Source organism: Gossypium raimondii, chromosome 8 (genome assembly GCF_025698545.1).
Source record: "Gossypium raimondii isolate GPD5lz chromosome 8, ASM2569854v1, whole genome shotgun sequence".
In the NCBI taxonomy this organism is placed as follows: Eukaryota; Viridiplantae; Streptophyta; class Magnoliopsida; order Malvales; family Malvaceae; genus Gossypium; species Gossypium raimondii.
The window spans coordinates 8,482,488-8,503,554 of record NC_068572.1 but is presented as its reverse complement, the minus strand read 5'-3'; the positions used below and the strand labels follow the sequence as shown (position 1 = coordinate 8,503,554).

The following is a 21,067-nucleotide window of genomic DNA, read 5'->3' as shown; positions in this document are numbered from 1 at the left end:
CTTTTAGATGATATGGTTTCTCTACTCCACAAAAAGAATACGCGGATGTCATGAGTTAAAAGAACTAAGCCAGTTTGATTTCATACAAACAACCATAGTATGTTTGCTCTAAAATTCTAATCAAAACAGTAAATGCATAAACTGTATTCTATTGCCTTTTTATTTAATCTTCTTCGTATACTGGAAAAAATGATAAAGCAATAGTGTATGTCGTTTTGTACAATTGGATTGGATCTTAACTATTCTTTAATATCGTGCCTTTTTGGTTTTGTGCTATAAAACAAGTATAGATATTTGACATGCATAGAGGAGGCTAAAAAGGCCAGCCATGTCGTCAAATCTTTGAGAAAATTTGCTCTAGCAAATAGCCCCCTCACTTTCCAGGAAGACCAAATTGATCTTCCTTGTAGAATTTGGATTATCCAAAGCCAAAGAAAACTTTCCTTCTTGTTAAATAATTTGGTGGCTCATACACAGCCCAACCCTCTAGCTTCTGATCCTTTCGTGATTCTCAGCCTCTTGCAGGAGGAAATGAACATCCTGTAAACAAATGAGAGAATAAAAAAATGAGTTTATTGGTAATTATAACCAAAGGAATTCAATATATATTTAAGTATGGAGAAAAAAACTTACTCCCAGGGAACATCTCCAACAAGCATCCAGTCACCATCTTTGTCTTCATAAGTAGGAGCATAGTCAGATCCATTGTAGCCTTCCCTCTTTGAGTATGCACCTTTAAAATTGCAGATCAATAAGCCAATCAGAACTATAGCTTTTTTATCATAGGGTTGATTTAATTTAATTTAATTTGTCAAGGGAAATCTTACCAATGGTGAGCTTGAACATATTTTCCAAAGCTTTGAGGAGTTGAGGATAGCTCCTATAAACCTTGAGATCAATCTTTCTGAGATAAGGAGCTCCATCAACGCTTACTTTCACATACATCCCCATCCCTTCAACTTCATTTCTCTTGGAACTTTGTAAGCAATTTTTCCTGTATGATCGGATTGGTGGCCATCCTACGACATGTTCCCTGCATTAATCCATGGAATTTTACGTTAAGATTCTGTTATCAGCCTTACCCTATAGTATTCACCGGTAAATATATACTTACTTGGCAGGAGGGGGACTGTCTTGATCATCACTCCCAGACATTGTAATGCTAGAACTGCTCTCAGAACTCGATACCTCAGAAATCTCAGGTGCAGTTCTTTTATTATTTCTGATACTGGGATTTGTTTTTCTTTGGGGCTCATCATCACCACAACCAGGCAATCCCAATCTTAGCTCAGTTGCCATGAGATTGAGATCATTCTCGTAATTCACTCTCCTTTCCATTGCTATATCCTTCAATGTTGCTCCAAATCTTGTACAAGTTGATGAATTTTCTTTTGCAGATTCCTTTTTAAAAACTCTTTTAACTCTCCTTTTTTTGTGGTTGCTGTAACTGTATGTTGATGATGATGAAGATGGGGAGGGCAGGGTAACTAGTTTTATAGGGGGGCTTGAAAGGGACAATTTCTGAGCTGTAGGTGACTTTGCTTTCTCCTGCATGTATTTCATTGATGAGAAATGATAAATGGTATCCCGCGAACGCGGTGTACTACGCGCTTCCTCCACGACACAATGACTTGGGATTCGGGGACACGTTGAGCAAAGCGCGTGGATTGGGATCCCAGACAACTATAGATATGGCTGCCTGTTACATGTGGGGCAGTGTCGAGTTTGGGTGCACCAAATGAAGGGGACAAAGGAGGGACAACCACACCCGATGACATTGAAGAATGTGGACCGAATTGGACGGCTGAGATTGGGGGTCTGAGGGTGAGGATTTCATTGGAGAGTCTAATTACGAAATTAGCCCTTTGATTTTCCTTTATATCTGAAAATTGAGAAGTTAATTCAGTTGTTGATTTTTAGGTCAATGATTTGACAGTAAGAATTAACAATGTTATTCAATTAGACTACTTCCAAAGTATGAAGATCAAATTGTAAGGGACTAAATGATTAATTTTCATAAAATAGGGATGGAATTCAAAATAACAAAAATTTGGTAGGATCACGAGGGGGAACAGCAACATGTGAAAAGGGGGTCCCACGTAGATGTGATTTGATAGTTAAGGCAATTAATTGATGACTTGTAAAATGTAACATGTCATGCGGCACTGCCAATGCTGCTACCTCTTTGTTGTTGTGTCTCTAAGGTTAGTTGAGTCCTATTGTATTTGTGTAAATTGAGTGATAGAAATTGCCGGCTTGTCCAGTTCACAAATTTTGATCTTCAAATATCTCAATGAGTGATTGGATTGGAAATAGAAGGAGATCCCCCAAATCTCATCCTCTTCTCCACAAATTAAAATATAACTTAAGTCTTGCTTTTGAAAAATACATTTTTTAGAAATTTAGTCCTTTATTTTTTTAAATTTAAAATTTAATTGTTAACACTGTTAAAATTATTTTATTAAATTTATGTTCATTACAAAATTATTTTTTACAAGGCTACCAAGTGATTTTTTTAAAATTTCAAAATGTCTCACTAACAAATTAACAAAAAAAAAGAAGAAGAAAAGGTTAATAATGTTAATAATTGAACTTAAATTTTGAAATTTTAAAAGTAGAAAATAAATTCCTAAAAACAAAAGTATAAGGACTAAATTTTAAAATTTAGAAGAGTACATGGACCTATGCAAATTCTAACCTCAAAAGTATTTTTGAAGTCATAAGCAACGTTAAATAAATAACTTTTGAAGTCAAAATAGTTTTGGACTCAAATGCAAAAGATATAATTATTAGCTTTTGCATTTGAAAAAAAAACACTTTTGAAGTCAAACGACATTTTTAACCTTGGTTTAGAATCCAATATATTTTATGTAATATTTATATGGGTATACAATTTTTTATTAAAATTTGTTTCAAATATATAATATTATATACTTGAATTTGTAATAATTATATTTTAATATTTAAAATATAGTTTATACATTCAAATTAAATTTTACAAGCAATTAACATTAATAGCTTAAAAATATTTAAATTTATATTTTACATATTAAAATATTAATAATGAGTTATAATAAATTATTTTTATATTTTATTAAAATACTACAATGTTAACAAATTTAAATATCATTTAAATATATATTTTTTTTTACTTTACAACGTTATATCTCTAATGAATATTTTATTTCTCAAAACATTTTTTGATAACAATACTCAACACTTAAATGTTAAATTAAAATTTTATAATTGGGGAGGAAATGAAGTTGCTTGATACCAAACCCAAACTCTCATACTTACAACATACTGCTCTTGTCACTGAGTCACGAGATTATCAACATTAAATCAAACTTTTAAATATAACTTTTACAGGATTTTTAAAAACATTTTTAAATAATGCTAAATTGGACCTCAAATTTAAAAACTTATTAGAGAGATAAAATAAGATTCTCCATTATCCTAAAATTCTCTCAAGATTCCACATATTTACAGAAAAATAGCAATAAATTTAAGAATGCAATACTCTACTACCAAATCACATGATATTTTTTATACTAATTCTATTTTTTTGTTTATAAATTTCAAATTTAATCTACTCTCTACTCCTAAATGGAATGGCACAAACTGCTTTAAAGCATCTTAAAGTGGAAACAAAGACCAAACTATGTTTAATTGTTGTAGCACCGGTTGGCGTTGCCACAATATAGATGGCACAAGAACTAACCAAGCCATCCCTTAACTTTGGAATTATCTCAAACAGCCTTGTTGGATAATGGGGCAGCTTTGATTGCCATGTACTCAAACACCAAATTTCTTTAGCCTACCATAACATATCCTCACTCAAATCAATATGCATCTCACATATTGTGATATCAATTTTATTTTTTAATGGGATAAATCTCGAAACTATATATGAGTTTTAGTTTAATGTGTAATTTTATACATGAAATTTTGATTTGGTCTAATTCTTACAAATTATTAATGCAATTGTTAATATAACATCATTTTATGTTTATATATTGTATACACAAGTAATTATATCCATCCAATTTTAAAAAATTGATGTATTTATTTCTTTAAATGTGTATGATTGAATCGAAATTAATGCATTTGAACTACAATCAAAGTTTCATGTGTATAATTGCACCAAATTAAAGTTTATGCATAAAATTACACATTGAATTAGAATTAAAGTTCATGTATAATTTTGAGATTTGTTCCTTTTTAAAAAATAAATGTTCATTTTATTCCATAAAAAAGAGAAATGAATTACAAATAAATTAATGAGGACAATTGGCTCTTATAAACAAAGGCTAACAACTCCACAAATCCGGTTACACAACGAAGAAAGCAGTTGAGACCTTAGCATTGTACAAGAGAAAGCCTCAAAAGGCATGTAAAACCTAATACAAGTGAGCCTACATTACGTGAATCAAGTCTCCCTGTTGATAAGTGGGAGCAAGGAGAAACCCTGACACGTACTCATGACCCTCTCATCGATCAAAGAATCAAAACCTTGATGCGGTGAGTCTCTATGAAAATTATCATTGCTGTAGTAGTGGGAACATCTCTGACTTGAAACAAAAAATGCAATGAAAATCTAGCCAAAAACGAGTTTCACTGGAAACTCAAGAAACCAAGTCATTAATGACTAGAGAAATCAAGCCATCACGGGACTCGAGCTCCACAACTATCACCAAGTGAAGCCTAAGCACGACCCAACACATGGACCAAAGTTATTATTCCGACGACATGTGTACTTTTTGCCGAGAAATTGGCTGGAGATCGACATCAAGACATGGCTAGGATCGTTAGGTGATGGCGACCAACTATTCAATGATCAAACTTCTAGCCATCATGAAACAACTAGGGAAATATTGGCATTTTAGTAAAAAAATATGAAACACAGAAAACGTGAAAGAAAAATATATTGGAAGCACATTATAATTTGTTGTATTGTTCATATTATATAGCCAAAAAAAAAACAGAAACATGTTAAACTTACTCCTAAAATCATGTGACAAAAAAATTAAAATTAAAAATCCCTAAAGACTTGGTATACAGACCTATTATTAAGCAAGTCTAAGGCACATTCTCAACACTCCTTATTGCCTTAGTAATTGCAAAAGCCTAATTTACTTTTTAAAACTTTAAATCTAACTTTTGGAAGGGCTTTGGTTAACATATTTGCTATTTGATCTTCAGTCTTGCAAAAAACAGACTTGATTTCACCAATCTTCTGTTCTTCCAAATGATATTCATCAATCCTACTGTACCAGGACCTAGAAGTTTGTTTAAGACTATATAAGGCCTTGTTTAACATGCTAACCTTCTCCTCCTGTTCCTTGACTTGGAATGCCTCAAGTTTATTTTCTCTCATTGCTTCAATCCGCTTGTTATCTTTCTCAGCTTCTTTAAACTTAGCAGACTCAAATACAACAACATTGCACCTTTCATAAATTTTAGATAAAGATCTTGTGTCACAAATTGGAACATCATCTATGTTGTCATCAAAGTACTAAGGAGTCTCTAGCAATTGCTTCATTGTTGGTTTCTCCTCCATTAGATTTAAAGCAAAGTTTTTTGCTTTCATTTTTACTTTGAATACATCTCTACCTTTTGAGTCTTTGATCAAGCACCTTTTATCTTCAAATCACTACACCAAAACAGGCTTTAAGCGACATTTTTTTCGACCTTTAGTGGCGCTTTTTAACGCCGCAAATACTTTTAGCGGCGCTTTCAGCAGCGTCGTAAAAAATGCCGCTATTGAAACAGCCGCTAACTTTTGCGGCGTTTGCCGCAAATACTTTTAGCGGCGCTTTCAGCAGCGTCGTAAAAAATGCCGCTATTGAAACAGCCGCTAACTTTTGCGGCGTTTTTAGAAACAAACGCCGCTATAGAACAAGACCTTTAGCGGTGCTTTTCCCACAAACGCCGCTATAGAACAAGACCTTTAGCGGCACTTTTCCCACAAACGCCGATAAAGATCATGACTTTTAACGGCACTTTTACCACTATATGTCATGACTTTTAGCAGCGCTTTTCCCACAAACGCAGCTAAAAACATATCTTTAAAAAAATAATTTTTTTAAACAATATTTATTTCTATGATAAATATTATATTATGTTTTAAGGATAAATAAAAAATATTATTTAAATTAAATTTTCTACAAAAATTTTAACTTTAAAACTAAATATAAAAATTAATGAATTTAAATTTAGAATTTAAAATAATGAATTAATAACACAATTAAAATTCAAAAGTTAGAACTCTTAAGTAAAAATAAAAATTTAGAATCAAAACTAAAATAAATAATACATATGCAAGATAATAAAACATACAATGCATTTTCTTAATCAAGTAAATCTTGGTAATAAAAGATATAATATATTTACTTAATCAAGGAAATCTTGTACATCATTGAAGTCACACCATCAAATTTGTACCCATCAAACTTATACTCCTCCGGCCACCATCTTGCATTTGAAAGAAGATACCTCAGTACCTAAAGCAACAATTAAGAAATAATATTTACAACTGGAAGGGAGGAAGCCAAAATCTTTAAACAAGCTATTCATTAAGAAATGTTTAGGTAGAAGTACATACTTCTCAGCTTCCATAATTAAAAAGATGAGAATCCGACACCGAGTGGTGACCCCTTAACCCCGTGTAGAAGTAATGACCATCAGTTCCATCAAACATGTTCAGCCCATCTAACACATTATTGGAAGCATGGCTGTATTCATAAAACATCATTCAGATACACAAGTAGATAAGAAAATAAAATTAGCAACTTAACTTAACTATAGAATAAAAATGAACGGGGATATAGCAAACAAATGCTTTCACAACAAGCTGGTCGTGGACAATCATACTAGAAATTTTATAGTATTCTAGTCATTTATATATTCTCAATCAATTACGACTTTGCTTCTCTCTTTTAGATTTATTTTTTAGCAACCTTTTAGGAAGTAAAAATCAACTAGAGAAACGAAGGAGTAAAAGTGACAACCAATAAGAGCCTAAATTCTCACGGCCATATTTGCATCAAGTCTACTGGAAAAATGAGCATAAAGCCAAAGCAGGAAAAGAATAAGAGTTCAAGTTCTCATTTCCTGTACAAACAATCCAGGAAATTTTGTTTGCACAAAACCCTAAACCATTTTGTTTGCATAGATTTCTACTTCCTGATGCTTAGCATGTTTGATCTAATTCTAATCAGCTTATCATAAACAACTTTATAGAAATCAAAACAAGTGCAGTCTGACGTAAATATTTGGTGCTTCATTGATATTAACTTATTCATCTTTCACCAAACTGTGTTGGAAAGTTTAGAATATGGATTTTAATTGCACAATTGAAACTTGAAATTGTTAGTTACCTCAGGTGCTCATCTTATGAGTTAAATCCTATACTAGCAAGCTCGGGGAATATGACATAAACGTATAATTACAAATAGGCTACTTTCAAAAGTATTTACAACTGAATAGATTTTCTCCAAGAGAAAAAAAAGTTTAATCCAGTTTCAAATAATACAAAATTTTCATGAACATAATAATTCCGCAAAGAAAGGAGGAAGAGAAAAACAGTGAATGTGAAAGATGGATAGCCTGAAAAATACATGCCGAGGGTATAACCGTCTTTCAAGCACCCACACCATATCGAGATGGTAAAGGATGATAGCAAAAGAAACGATGCAATTTAAAAAGAAAAAAGAATCCGAAAAGATTAATCTGTCTTAATTAAAGGACAAAAATATACATGAAAATACTTTCCACCACGTTCATCAGTTGAACCAAACAAAACCCTCACGTATTAATCAACTAAGCCAATAATAATAAGAAAATAGAAAATTTAACATGTAACTCTAATTTTAACATACCTTAAAATCTGAAACCCGAGATTCTTCCTTCTCTTGGCTGGAAAACAATAATACAAATCAATATTAGATTATCTTCAATTAGGGAAAAAAGAAGTAGAGAAGAGAATTTGAAAAGAAATATTAGTCAACAAGACTGCATTAGTTGATAATACTAAGAGAATTGTAACAAAGAAAATAAAGATCAAAGGTGCTCGTGGGACAATTTTTCTTTGAATGACAGAATGCATGATCATTAAGTTTTAGCATGTTAGTCATATTCTATACAAGCATGTTAGTCTTATATTATATGCACATGCCATTATCCACAGTGAGACCGAACATAAGGCTAAAATGTTTATTGTCAAAACACATTTTTGAATGAGTAAATATTGTTGATTATATAGCAAAAGACAACCTCTGTTAACCACATACAGAACATAAAGCAATGGTGTGAGCAATGAGCATATACATGGAAATCAAAGTTTCTTCGCTGTCCTAGACACACATAACAAGTTTCCCCCGTTTTCAAGACATCAACCAAGCAAAAGACAACTTGGGAAAGTATGGTAGCTATTGCAACACATTCTTGAATAAGAAAATGTTGTTGAACATAGCAAAAGATCTCAAGTTCCTCGAAAAACAGTTCCGACAAATCCCAAGATACTACAGATGTTATTTCAGATAACCAATGTTAAAGACATGGAACTCAAAGTCAAGATCTTTCTCTTATTTGTCCAAGAAAACACATTCAAGCTAACAAAAACATCAGTTCCTATACTTACTGTTCTTTGAGTTTGTCTTACTCATATTTCCTTAGGTTTTTCTTGCGTTCTTCAATAGAAACCCTCTGGCGCTCTAGTTCAATTATCTCATTGCTAACAGCTGTGTTCTTATAAAATAAGAGTTAACAAATCAATCAAACACCATAACACCAAAACATTAAATATATATATATCAAAAGTCATATACTTATCTAAGCTCCTCTTCAAGTCCACGTTCTTTTTCAAGCTCTTCTTGGTATTCCTTCTGCAGATACTCTCCATTTCAGTACCATCAGCAACCTCAAATTTTGCCTGTTCTGTTTTCTTCTTGCAAGCTTCTATCTTTTCCTCATATTCTGCATTTTTTTTTTCAAAAAAGAATAAAAGATCTTGCTTTACTTTCTTAGTTCTCCTTTTAATTTCTAGTGGAAAAAAGAATAAGTAGAAAAGGAAAGACACCTCGAAGCAATCGATGAACCTCGTTGGAATCAGCGTCGCAATGCGAGCGGAGATCGTTAAAGTGCTGAAAACACTGCGTCAAGTTGTTAATGTCGTTCAAAACGTCCACCAGGTCGTCACTGTAAGATATCAGCTTCTCCACATCGATCATTCTCGTGGATTCCCCAATTTTTTTCTAGGGTTTTATCCCTTCTTCAAGATTAAGCACACAAAAAAAGAAAAATTAATGAAGAAGAGTGGATAAAAGTAGAGTTTTGCAAGCGTTTCACAAAAAGGAAAGTCCTTTGAAATTAGAAATTGGATCTAATGAGGAACAATAAAAGAGCCAAACAGTTGAAGAAGAAGAGAGATTGAGAGAGAGTAGTTGAGAGGGAAAATTCGAAAAAGGTCTAAGCTTAAGACAATCCAATCTAACATCAATGGTAGTTATGATAGCTTAACGCACGATGGAAATGATAGATCATTTAAGCTATGATATGCTTACTTTCAAGTAAAAACAACAGTATCACTTCTGAGATTTATGCAAAAAGAGGGAGAGAGGGGAAGATGATAATGAAGACGGTGGTGGCAGAGAGAAACACTTGGGTGTTTTGAGGGTACCAAATTTAGGGGGGAAAGTTTAGGGGTTCAGAGGGGAATTTTGGGATAAAATGCGCCATTTTTAAAAGTGAAATTATTTTTTGCGGCGTTTTTTTTAAAACGCTACTATTGCTTATGAAAAAACGCCACAAAAAATTATTTTATTTTGAATAAAATGACGTCGTTTTATTATGTTAAAAATTTTTTATTTTATTTTTTATAAATTAATTTTTTATAAAATAAAAAAAACCAAGTACTCTCAAAATAAATACTATATATTTTAATAAGAAAACAAATGATAAAATGGTTGTAATTAATTATTAAGTTAGAATTATCTAAATTAAATAATTACCTATATATCCATATCATTTTATTTTTGTATTTTTTCTTATAATTTGGTCCTATCCAAATTAAATAATTACCTATATATCCATATCAAATATATCAAATGGTTTAGATTAAATATTTTTAAATATAAAAGCATTAATTAATTGTATAAAAATATTGTATCATTTAACAAATCTCAAATAAACCTTAAACCCTAAATTAGCCATTCAATATACATAAAGTCTATCTATTATATATCTCTTAAATAATATAAACTATACTCATAATTTTAATATATTAAAATTATTATTATCTCTTTTACAATTATATAAAAACATATTTAATATAAAAATTAAAAAACTAATTAATCTAAACCCTATCCTGACCCTTAAATCCCTAAATCCTAACCCATAAATCCCTAACTCTTAACCCCTAACCCCTAACTACTAACTCCTAAACCTTAAATCCCAACCCTTAAACCATAATCCCTAAATCCATATATAATTATTTGGTCACGGCGGGGGCAAGGCAAAACAAAAAAAAAACTGAACTGGATAAAAAAATTGAATCGAGCACTAAAAATACTGAACCGGGATGGGATAAGATAGGGATATCCTTGGATATAGCTTATATCGATTTTGAAGAACCAAATCTTCACATGATTTTGAAGAACCAAATTAATATTCTCTTTTACAATTATATAAGAAATTAATTAATATATAAATTAGAAAACACTAGTTAATCTAAACCCTAAACCATAAACCTAAACCCTAAAACCATAAGCCCTTAACATGCACATAACCTCTAAACCTTAAACCCCAGCCTTTAAACCATAAACCATAACCCCTAAACCCATAATCCATAAACCTTAAAATGGTAACACCTAAACCTTAAACTCTAAACCATATACCCTAAACCAAAAACCCTAAACTATAGTGATAATTAATTCAATATTTTAAAATTAATACTATCTCTTTTACGATTATATAAGAAATCATTTAATATATAAATTAAAAAAATCAGTAATGTATCCAAAAAACTTTAAAATTATTTTAAATAATAGTATTTTAATTTTTCCATTTTTAACAAATATTTTAAATTATTTTAAATCCTTGAGCATTAGTGGCGTTTTCTTAAAAACGATGCTAAATCCCCGAAAGCTCAGAAAACGGTGTCGTTAGGCTTAGGTTTTTTGCGGCGCTTTCTCAAAAGCGCCGCTAAAGCCCTAATCATTAGTAGCGCTTCCTTATAAACGCCATTGAATCGCCAAAAGCTCACAAAACGACGTAGTTTTAACTTAGGTTTTTTGCGGCGCTTTCTCAAAAACGCCGCTAAATCCCCGAAAGCTCACAAAACGGCATAGTTTTGGCTTAGGTTTTTTGCGGCGCTTTCTCCAAAACGCCGCTAAAGCCCTAAGCATTAGCGGCGCTTCCTTAAAAACGCCGCTAAATCCCCGAAAGCTCACAAAACGGCGTCGTTTTGGCTTAGGTTTTTTGCGGCGCTTTCTCAAAAAAGCCGCTAAATCCCCGAAAGCTCACAAAACAGCGTCTTTTTGGCTTAGGTTTTTTGAGGCGCTTTCTCAAAAACGCCGCTAAAGCCCTGAGCATTAGCGGCGCTTTCTTAAAAGCGCTGCTAAATCCCCGAAAGCTCACAAAACGGCGTTGTTTTGGCTTAGGTTTTTTGCAGCGCTTTCTTAAAAATGCCGCTAAATCCCCAAAAGCTCACAAAACGGCGTCGTTGGCTTAGGTTTTTTGCGGCGCTTTCTCAAAAACGCCGTTAAATCCCCGAAAGCTCACAAAACGACGTCGTTGGGCTTAGGTTTTTTGCGACGCTTTTTAAAAAACGCCGCTAATGCTTATTGTTAGCGGCATTTTCCAGAAAGCGCCACTAATGCTCGATCTTTAGAGGCGTTTTTTATCCAAACGCCGCTAAAAACACTGCTAAAAGCCTGTTTTGGTGTAGTGAATATGACCTTAAAACATTTTTCAATTAATTTCCCAACACTAAGAAGATTTTGATCAATGTTAGGCACATATAGAACATTAGTTATGTGTTTCAAACTTGTTAAACTTTCAATAGCCACTGTTCCTTTTCCCTTAACTGGAATAAACTCACCATTTCCAACTTTTATTTTGGAAATGATAGTTTTATCAAGTTCTTTGTAAAGTGTTGGGTCATTGGTCATGCGATTTGTGCAACCGCTATTGATCAACCAGGAATAACTGGATCTATTACTTGTAGAGAAACGTGTCGCCACAAAAAGGAACTCATCTTGTTGTTGCTCAATAGATGCTTTTTCCTCTTCACGTTGTTGAGACTTATAGACACGCTCTATGTGCCCAATATTGCCACATTTCCTACATTTGATATCAGGCTTCCACTAACACTTCTTTGGCAAGTGATTAGTCTTTCTTACAATATGGACATGGTGGACCTGTCTCATTGTTGTTATTTTTGTTGGTCTTATTTTTAATTTTCTTGTTTTTACCTCCCGAATTTTTAAATTTTAGCCCGAAAAACACCCTCTACTGATGCTTCTTGTCTTATCTTTCTCCTTTGTTTTGGAGCCTGGAATGCATTCATTAATTCTGCCCAGGATATACTTGAAAAATCCTTAGATTATTCTAATGAAGAAATTTTAGACTGATATTTTTCAGGCAAAGTGACAAGAATTTTTGCACTATTTGATCATCGGAAAAATCCTTACCTAACAATCTTACCTTGTTTACTATGCCTTCCAACATGTCAGAATAGTCTTTAATGGTTTCTATCTCATTCATTTTCATCAATTTAAACTTTCTGTCTGATTGAGCACTTGTATATTTTTTGTTCTTTCATTGCCCTGGTATTCTTTCTTGAAGTAGTCCCAAATTTCTTTTGCTGACCCCAAATTCATGATTCTTGTAAATATCTTGCTTGAAACAGTAGAGAAAAGGCATGCTTTAGTTTTGGACTTCCTTGTCTTCTCTTTGTGAGTCTTCAGTTGATTCATTGTTGGATTTGCTGGCAAAGACGAAACATCATAGTCTTCTTCTATTACTTCCCAAAGATTCATCACATCAAGATAGACTGTCATTCTAACAACCCAAGCTTGATAGTTGTCACCATAAAAAATTGGTGGAACAATATGAGAAAATGTTGTGTCAACTTCCATGTCTAAAGCTTATACGTTTTTCTCAACTTATAGGTCCCTTAAGATAAAAGCTTAGATAGCAATTGTTGGTATTTTAGTAAAAAATATGAAACACAAAAAATGTGAAAGAAAGATATATTGGAAGTACATTATAATCTATTGTATTGTTTAGATTATATAGGAAAAAAAACAGAAACCTGTTAAACTTACTCCTAAAATCATGCCACAAACACTTAACTTACTCCTAAAATCATGTGACAAAAAATTAAAAATCCCTAAAGACTTGGCCTACAGACCTATTATTAAGCAAGTCTAAATTGTGTCACTTGGGACCTCCAATTGGAGATCCAAGTGGTCAAACACCATAATTGGCCAAGAAAGCTAGTGCCTAAAGGCTTGTGATGATTGACCAATGAACTGCCAGTTAACGGGTAGTTCCTTCAAGCCTGAGAGTAAAGATCTGATAGACTCTAGTTAGATACAAGGGTGAAATACCTAGAAATAGAATAGAAGGCAATGGCTAGAATCGCTAGATGGTTGATGCCTGTGAAGACTTCATCAAGAGAGAGAAGAGAAAGTAAGAGACGGAAAAGTAAAAGGTTAAAATATGTTGTTAGTCCCTGTACTTTGATAAAATTTAAGATTTAGTCCCTATACTTAAAAAGTTACCTGTCCTATTTTTTTATTTAAAAATCTCAGTCCAGTCATTAAAAGTGTAAGCATTTTCTATCAAAATTTGTAAGCTTGAAATTTTGATTAGACTATTCTCATATGACGTAACATATTATTGACAAAATAAACATGTTAAATTGACATTTTTTTATAGAAACCACCAACGATAATGATTGGACTAGAATTTTTAATTTGGAAAAATAATAGGATTGGATTTTTAACTTTTAAAATATAGAGACCAAACCTCAAATTCTATACAAGTATAGGGACTAGCAACAGATTTTAACCAATTATTATAGTTTTTGACTTTTACCAACTATTAATTTTGTTATTGGAAGACTGCAAGGCATAGCATACGGCATGCCCCACTCTGATCACAACTAAGATATCTTGGAATTGCATTGTAATATAAGGATCACATACATACAGGAAAATGGGTCCATAGCCATTTATAATTTCCATACCAATACTAAAATTTCATTCCATCTGTTTAGACCCCACAATCCAACAATTGTGCAGTTGTATGTACCCTTTAATTGTTCCTTGCTTTGTTACCAAAATAAATTCCCAATATTAAAGAGAAAGTCCTTAGAACAAAGAAATCCACATACTAAAAACATAAATCACTGCTCTCTTTCATTGGTGTTCCTTAAACATTGATAGCTTTTGACATTAAATTTTAGAGAGTCTAATTAAAATTTTCAAAAATTTGTGAAGTTAATAATAATTTCCAAAAAAATATAAAAGGTCTAATTTAATTTTTTTAATTTTAAAAAGCTTAATAAATTTTTAAAAAATTTTAAAATATTCTCAAAGTTTTAAATTTTTTTTTTGGAAAGTTGGATTTTTCCACTTCGGGAAGCATTTAATAAATAGGGGACCATTGGACACATAATATATAAAGCATTGTTGTAAAATGGATGTCGATATAACTCCCATAACCCTAAGAATTCATTTTCTTGTTGCTCTTGTAATCCCTAAAAAATTATAGGGTACCTTAATTATATGTTTGTGACCTATGGTGATTGAGGCCCTATAAATAGAGGGCATGTATAAGCTTTTTGATATCCCAAGTGAAAGTTGAATCATCCTTTTATTTCTTTGTCTTTCTTTCTCTTTTAATCTTTGTATTCTTTTTTTCGTTTTATAATACAATATTAGCACGATTTTATTCAAGAATAATATGTTTTTAGTTGGTGTCAAAATTTTGTTGGGATTCAAGCATTGAAATTTAATTGTTTGGTTTAAGAATCATTAGAATCATGGCTATTTGATATTTACTTGGGATAATCACTTTCTCTTCATTACAAATGATGCTTATAATCACTACTTCTCATCCATGGTAACATAAGTCAGTCTAATCAACTTCTTTTGAAATTTGATTTGATTTTTATTAAAAAATTCAATTTATATAATTCTCTATTCGTATCTCTATGAATTTATAAAATCTTTCACGCATTTAGTTATTGAGATTTTTATGTGGAGATAAATGTTTTTATTTTTATTTGGTTCATTTTAATAAAAGTGATTGATTTAATTTTAATTTTGATTAAGATATATGATTATTGCGAATGAGAGTAAAAGTACTTGTCATGAACTTTGGATATTCACTTTGTCTGGATAGTTTCATGATTATTATAAAATTTGAAATGAACTTTGGTTAGAAAATGTTTATGTTTAAACCTTTATAGTTTGTAAAGTTACTTTAATATGACATTATAATATTTTATATTTTGCTGCGTTATGGTATATAAAAAATATTATCTAACCATAGCGATTATTAATAACATGAATTTATAAGTTTGTTATGCTTAATATATGTTTTATTTGTACCTATTCATTTTATTTTTATAAATTTATTATTTGTTATGTTTAATATATGTTTTTATTTATACCTATTCATTTTATTTTATATGAATAAATAAAGTTTTTAAAGATCAAAATTTTTATCATTCATGTTGAAAAGAAGTGCAAAAGTGTACATTATTTAAAATAAATTAAACATTCATTAAGGTTATATAAAAAATGATTACATGCTCTTGAAGAGCTAATATGACATCAAACTGTAAAAGCTTTTTAAGAGCTAATATTTTACCTCCTTGTGATGCAGAATTTTGTAAAATATAATATTATTTCTTAGATTAAGAAGATATATGTTGAAAGAATACATTACACTTATATGATTGAAATATCTAATGTGCTCTTGCAGTAGCAATATTGTGAAAAAGACTTTAAAAAGTATTTTGAAACGATCTCATACCTTTTAGTGGCTAAGCAAAACAATAAGTTACTGATGAAAAAACATGAAATTCTTTCCATTAGTTCTGCTCCATTCCCTGAAGTTGAATGTTATACATAACAATTATGAAAAATGAAAACATAGAAATTGTGGTTGTCGTTATAATTGAGGATGTGGTTGGAGACATACTAATAATTGGTATCATGATGGTTCTAATAATGGTACTTCTAACCACTAGAAAAAAAATAATAATAAAAAACAAGAAAATGGTGATCAAAATATTTGAAGGTTATCGAAAATTCAAGATACCGATGTGGTATGAAAATCATTGATCACATACATGTCGTACATTTAAGCATCTAGTAAAAAATTATCAAAGCATCTATTAAAAAGAAGAAGGACACAATATTGAGACAAATTTCGTTATCCAAAATAATAAAATGGAAGATAATTTTTGACAAAAGATGAAAATTTGCATTAAGCTAACCATGCATACAAGGATGATGCTTTTAAAAGTCTTAATGATATAGCTCATTTGTATGTTTTAATTTTCCTTCATAAGAAATAGTTATATATATATATATATATATATATTCTTATGACTATTTGCAATATTTTTAAACAATGTTTTATTTTTAAGGAAAAATATGAAAATTTTTGTTTTTTCGTTAAACCTAAGAATAAAGACATATGTCACGTAGATTTTGCTACTACATATTCTATATTTAAAGGTAAAAGATTATTATCATTTAATATCATATTAGGTAAACACCAAAGTAATATAAGGCTCCAAAAGAACTATGATAATATTATTTCAAGGGTAAAATATATTATAGATGATGCATTGTTTTCATCTAAGTCTCACATAAATTTAGCTTTATAGATATTCACCGAAAAGGATATCATATCGAGACTATAAATGAGAAAAATATTGAATATCTATATATTGAATGTGAAAAGAAATATGTATTAGAAAGACTACCGCTTTTTCATCGATTTAGATTATACACATATTAGTGAAAGTAAGACACATGTTACTACAAACTAGATGTTTGTAGAACCACATACTTTTACTATTTGGCATGACCAGTTAAGCCATCTAAGATCATATATGATGCAAAAATTAATTGAGAATTCATATGGATTTTCATTAAAAAACCAAAAGATTCTTTAATTTAAAAGAATTATCCTATGTTGCTTGTTCTCAATGAAAATTGATTATTAGAAACTCACTAGCTAACGTTTAGATTTAATGTCTAGCATTTTTGAAATGAATATGGGTCCATTCATCCACCGTGTGGATGATTTTGATATTATATGATTTTGGTAGATGCATCTGCAAAATAATTACATATGCGATATCAACTTGCAACTTGTCGTTTGTGAGGTTACTTGTTTAAATAATTAATTTCAGATTATACAATTAAGACAATTCATTTTACTAATGCTGGTGAGTTTACATCCCAGGTTTTTAATGATTATTGTATTTCAATTGGGATAAAAATTGAACATCCTGTAGCTTATTTTTACACACAAAATTGTTTAGCTAAATCATTTATTAAACGCCTCCAACTAATAGCTAGGTCATTACTTATGAGAACAAAACTCCCTGTTACAGCTTGGGGATGTGTTATTTTGCATGCAACAACACTTGTGCGTATCAGGCTAATAGTTTATAATAAATACTTCCCATTACAATTGACTTTTGGCTAGGAGCCAAATAATTTCCATCTTAGAATTTTTTGGATGTGCGGTATATGTTCCAATTGTTCCACCACAACACACAATGATGAGTGAGTCCACATAGGAGGTTGGGAATGTATATTGATATAAATCTCCTTCTATTAATAAAATATCCTTGAGATATTAATTGGAGATTTAGTTATGACATAACTTGTCAATTATTATAAGATAATTTTTCCCAACACTAGAGGGAGAGAGTAAAGCTAGATGAATAAAATACTTGGAATGAATTATCATTATCTAAGATCCTCGTAAAAATAATGTGAACTAGAAGTTCAATAGATAATTTATTTTACAAATAAACTGCCAGATTCATTTATTGACCTAAAGAGAATTACAAAATCTCACATACCAGCTAAAAATACTCTAATACAAATTGATGTTCCAATAGGGCCAAATGTTAGTGTAAAAGAAAGTAATCCACACCTAAAGCGTGGAAGACCAATCATTTCCAAATATAAAAATCCTTGTAAAAGAAAATGAGCAAACATTCAAAACAGCCATATTGTGGAGGCAAGTGCCCAAGAAGAGGCCAAAGATGTAAATAATAACCCCTGAAGAGGTTCAAGTACCTGAAAATGGTGAAAACAAAGAGATCTTGATATGTTATGTTACTTCAAGAAAATTATGGAACCAGAAAAATATAGTTGCTGATAATAATTTTACTTTTAATGTTGCTATTGAAATAGCAAAAGAAAATAAGGATTCTAAGTTTAAATCTATTTTTGCAAAGGCCCTACATTGATTATGAAGAGATATATTCTCCTGTGGTGGATGCAATCACGTTTAGATACCTTATTAGTCTGGAAGTATGTGAAAAACTTGACATGCATCTAATGTATGTTGTTACAGCCTATTTGTATGGTACAATTGATAGTGAAATTTATATGAAAATCCTTGAAGGACTTAAAATCCAGAAAGATATAGAGTTTCTCAGGTAATTAGATTAAAGAAAAATTATATAGATTAAAACAATCGGATGTATGTGGTACAATCATCGTAATGAATATTTGTTAAAAGAAGGTTATAAAATGATCAAATTTGTTCATGTGTTTTTATAAAAGGTGCGGATCGGATTTTGTGATAATTGCTATTTATGTTGATGATCTAAATATTATTGGAACTCCTAAAGAGCTTCAAAATGCATTAAATTATTTAAAAAAAAAGAATTTGAGATGAAAGATCTTGAAAAAACAAAGTTTTGTCTTCTCTTGCAGATTGAACATTTAAAAGATGGAATTCATGTTCATCAGTCAACTTATAAGAAAAAAATCTTAAAGAAATTTTACATGGATAAAGAACATCCATTGAGTACCCTGATGGTTGTATGATCGTTAGATGTGAATAAAGATCAATTTTGTCTTTGTGAGAATGATGAAGAGTTTCTTGACCCTGAAGTACCATATCTAAATGCCATAAGGGCATTGATGCATCTTGCAAACAACACAAGACCTGATATAGCTTTCGCTATAAACTTGTTAGCAAGATTTAGTTATTCTCCAACACATAGACATTGAAATGCATTGACTCAAAAATGTAATATGATGTTGTCATTAGGTTGTGTCAAATACACATTACACTCTTTTCCTTTAACCAAGGTTTTGTCCCACTGGGTTTTTCTAGTAAAGGTTTTTAATGAGACAACTTGTAATAGGAGATTGTGTACTCTTTTTCCTTCATTAGGTTTTTATCCCACAAGATTTTTCCTAATGAGGTTTTAACGAGGCACACTTTCATTTATGGACATCCAAGGGGGAGCGTTGTAAAATGGATGTTCAAATAAGCTATTTAATCACTCCTTGAATGGTTTAATTACCATTTAAGTCTCTTTTCCTTTATTCAATAAGCTATTTAATCACTCAAATCATATAGTGATCAAATTTTACATCTTTTACGATTTAGTCCTTTTTAATTAATTAACTATCGAAACGTTAAAATTTCTTAACAAAAATTTAATACAGCCTTAATGACACTCCATAAATATTTATAAAAATATTTATAGCTCATTTTATAGAAACGAAATTCCGATACCTCATTTTCTAACACCACTTGACTTTAGGGTCTTACCACTTGAACTTAATAAACCGTTTATAAAACATAAATTATCAATCAAAAAATTTTTAAAAATCATATTTGAATCGTAAATATTAAATAATAATATTTACAAACTTACTCCTCAGATTTGGTGGCCCCAAAACCACTGTTTCCAACACCACTAAAAAATGAGCTTTTACATAAGTGGTCTTAAAGCATGCTTCTAACTCGTTATAAGGTCATTTAATGTATGTTTAGTAATTTTTAACATCACCTAGGGTATTTTGGACGTAAAACTCCTATAATTGTTTAAATATGATGATGTTTGTATGCGAATGAGACGTGGTGTAATGTGTGATGATGTGGTAGCGTCTTGTTACTCGAGCTCGACGACTGAGTCGGGTATAGGTGTTACAATACATTAACTTATTCTTATATTAGAAAATTATAATTATTTGTGTATATAATAAGTAAAAAAATTGGTGTTATATCAATAATAATATTAGTAATTTATGAAATTTGAATCAAATTAAAATGTCATGTATAAAATTACACAGAATTAAAATTCATCTATAATATTGCATGTTAAACCAAGTTCATTTGTAGTTTTGAGATTTATCTATATTAAAAATTATTATTTTACTAAATTATAATTACATTATAATGTTTAACATATCAAACATTATAATTAACATTCACTAATAATTTTGTATGATAATTTATTTGTAATTTTATATAATGAATATAAAATATCCTTAATTTAGTAAAATAATAGTGTTTAATATATCATTATTAGTAGGCCTGTTCATGGATTGAACTAGATCCTAATAAAATTTTAAGCTCGTTTGATAGGTCTAGGCCCGATTCAACCCAAAAAATGGGCCCAACTTTTTGCCCAAACTTGGCTCGGATTATAGATATTAAACTCGGGTCCGATCAGTATAAAAAAGTTTTATATTATTTTTTTATATATAAAAATTTTAAAAATATATTACATCAAAAACACTAAAAAATATTTCTCAACAAATTGAAAATAAATTTAAAAAAAGTCTTTATACTTAAATAACTAAGATATGTGCAACTTAATATACAAATACCTCTAAAATAGTAGCAAAATTAACAATAAAATAAGAGTTATACAATATTCAAATAATAACAACAAAATAGTAGCAACATAATAGTGAAATGACAACAAAACAGTGGGAAAACAGCAACAAAATAGTGAGAAATTAACATTTTTTTAAATTCGGGTCGGGCCAGG

The 21,067-nt window shown here is 30.6% G+C and overlaps 2 protein-coding genes across 5 annotated transcripts; both read right to left on the bottom strand.

The window, feature by feature from the left end:
- Window positions 1–133: 133 nt before the first annotated feature.
- On the bottom strand, window positions 134–1,569 carry LOC105790666 (auxin-induced protein 22D). Its single transcript, XM_012618377.2, has 4 exons — window positions 1,115–1,569; window positions 828–1,033; window positions 634–733; window positions 134–540 (listed from the first exon to the last, which is right to left on the bottom strand). Exons 1-4 carry the CDS (start codon window positions 1,561–1,563, stop codon window positions 468–470), a joined length of 828 nt encoding a protein of 275 aa, XP_012473831.1. The 5' UTR covers window positions 1,564–1,569; the 3' UTR covers window positions 134–467.
- Window positions 1,570–6,194: 4,625 nt separating this feature from the next.
- Window positions 6,195–9,710, bottom strand: LOC105790669 (uncharacterized). Of its 4 annotated transcripts, none has more exons than XM_052634160.1 (6): window positions 9,564–9,710; window positions 9,080–9,271; window positions 8,835–8,976; window positions 7,881–7,919; window positions 6,605–6,734; window positions 6,195–6,503 (listed from the first exon to the last, which is right to left on the bottom strand). In XM_052634160.1, exons 2-5 carry the CDS (start codon window positions 9,228–9,230, stop codon window positions 6,608–6,610), a joined length of 459 nt encoding a protein of 152 aa, XP_052490120.1. In that variant the 5' UTR covers window positions 9,231–9,271; window positions 9,564–9,710; the 3' UTR covers window positions 6,195–6,503; window positions 6,605–6,607. The 4 variants fall into 4 exon arrangements, 3 of the variants coding, with proteins under 3 accessions (XP_052490120.1, XP_052490121.1, XP_052490119.1); XM_052634161.1 differs by having other exon boundaries at window positions 9,080–9,268; window positions 9,564–9,703; XR_008198355.1 differs by having other exon boundaries at window positions 7,881–7,917; window positions 8,642–8,976; window positions 9,080–9,699.
- Between the last annotated feature and the right edge of the window lie 11,357 nt (window positions 9,711–21,067).

What these genes read in the sequence shown, in the direction of transcription:
- LOC105790669 (XM_052634160.1), bottom strand. Translation starts at nt 9,230, where the DNA reads ATGATCGATGTGGAGAAGCTGATATCTTACAGTGACGACCTGGTGGAC. An exon ending in GGTTCATCGATTGCTTCGAG is followed by an intron (nt 8,977 to 9,079) that starts GTGTCTTTCCTT and finishes AAAAAAATGCAG; the next exon opens with AATATGAGGAAAAGATAGAA. An exon ending in CTCGGGTTTCAGATTTTAAG is followed by an intron (nt 6,735 to 7,880) that starts GTATGTTAAAAT and finishes TTATGAATACAG; the next exon opens with CCATGCTTCCAATAATGTGT.
- LOC105790666 (XM_012618377.2), bottom strand. Translation starts at nt 1,563, where the DNA reads ATGAAATACATGCAGGAGAAAGCAAAGTCACCTACAGCTCAGAAATTG. An exon ending in GACAGTCCCCCTCCTGCCAA is followed by an intron (nt 1,034 to 1,114) that starts GTAAGTATATAT and finishes GGATTAATGCAG; the next exon opens with GGAACATGTCGTAGGATGGC. An exon ending in GTTGGAGATGTTCCCTGGGA is followed by an intron (nt 541 to 633) that starts GTAAGTTTTTTT and finishes ATTTGTTTACAG; the next exon opens with GATGTTCATTTCCTCCTGCA.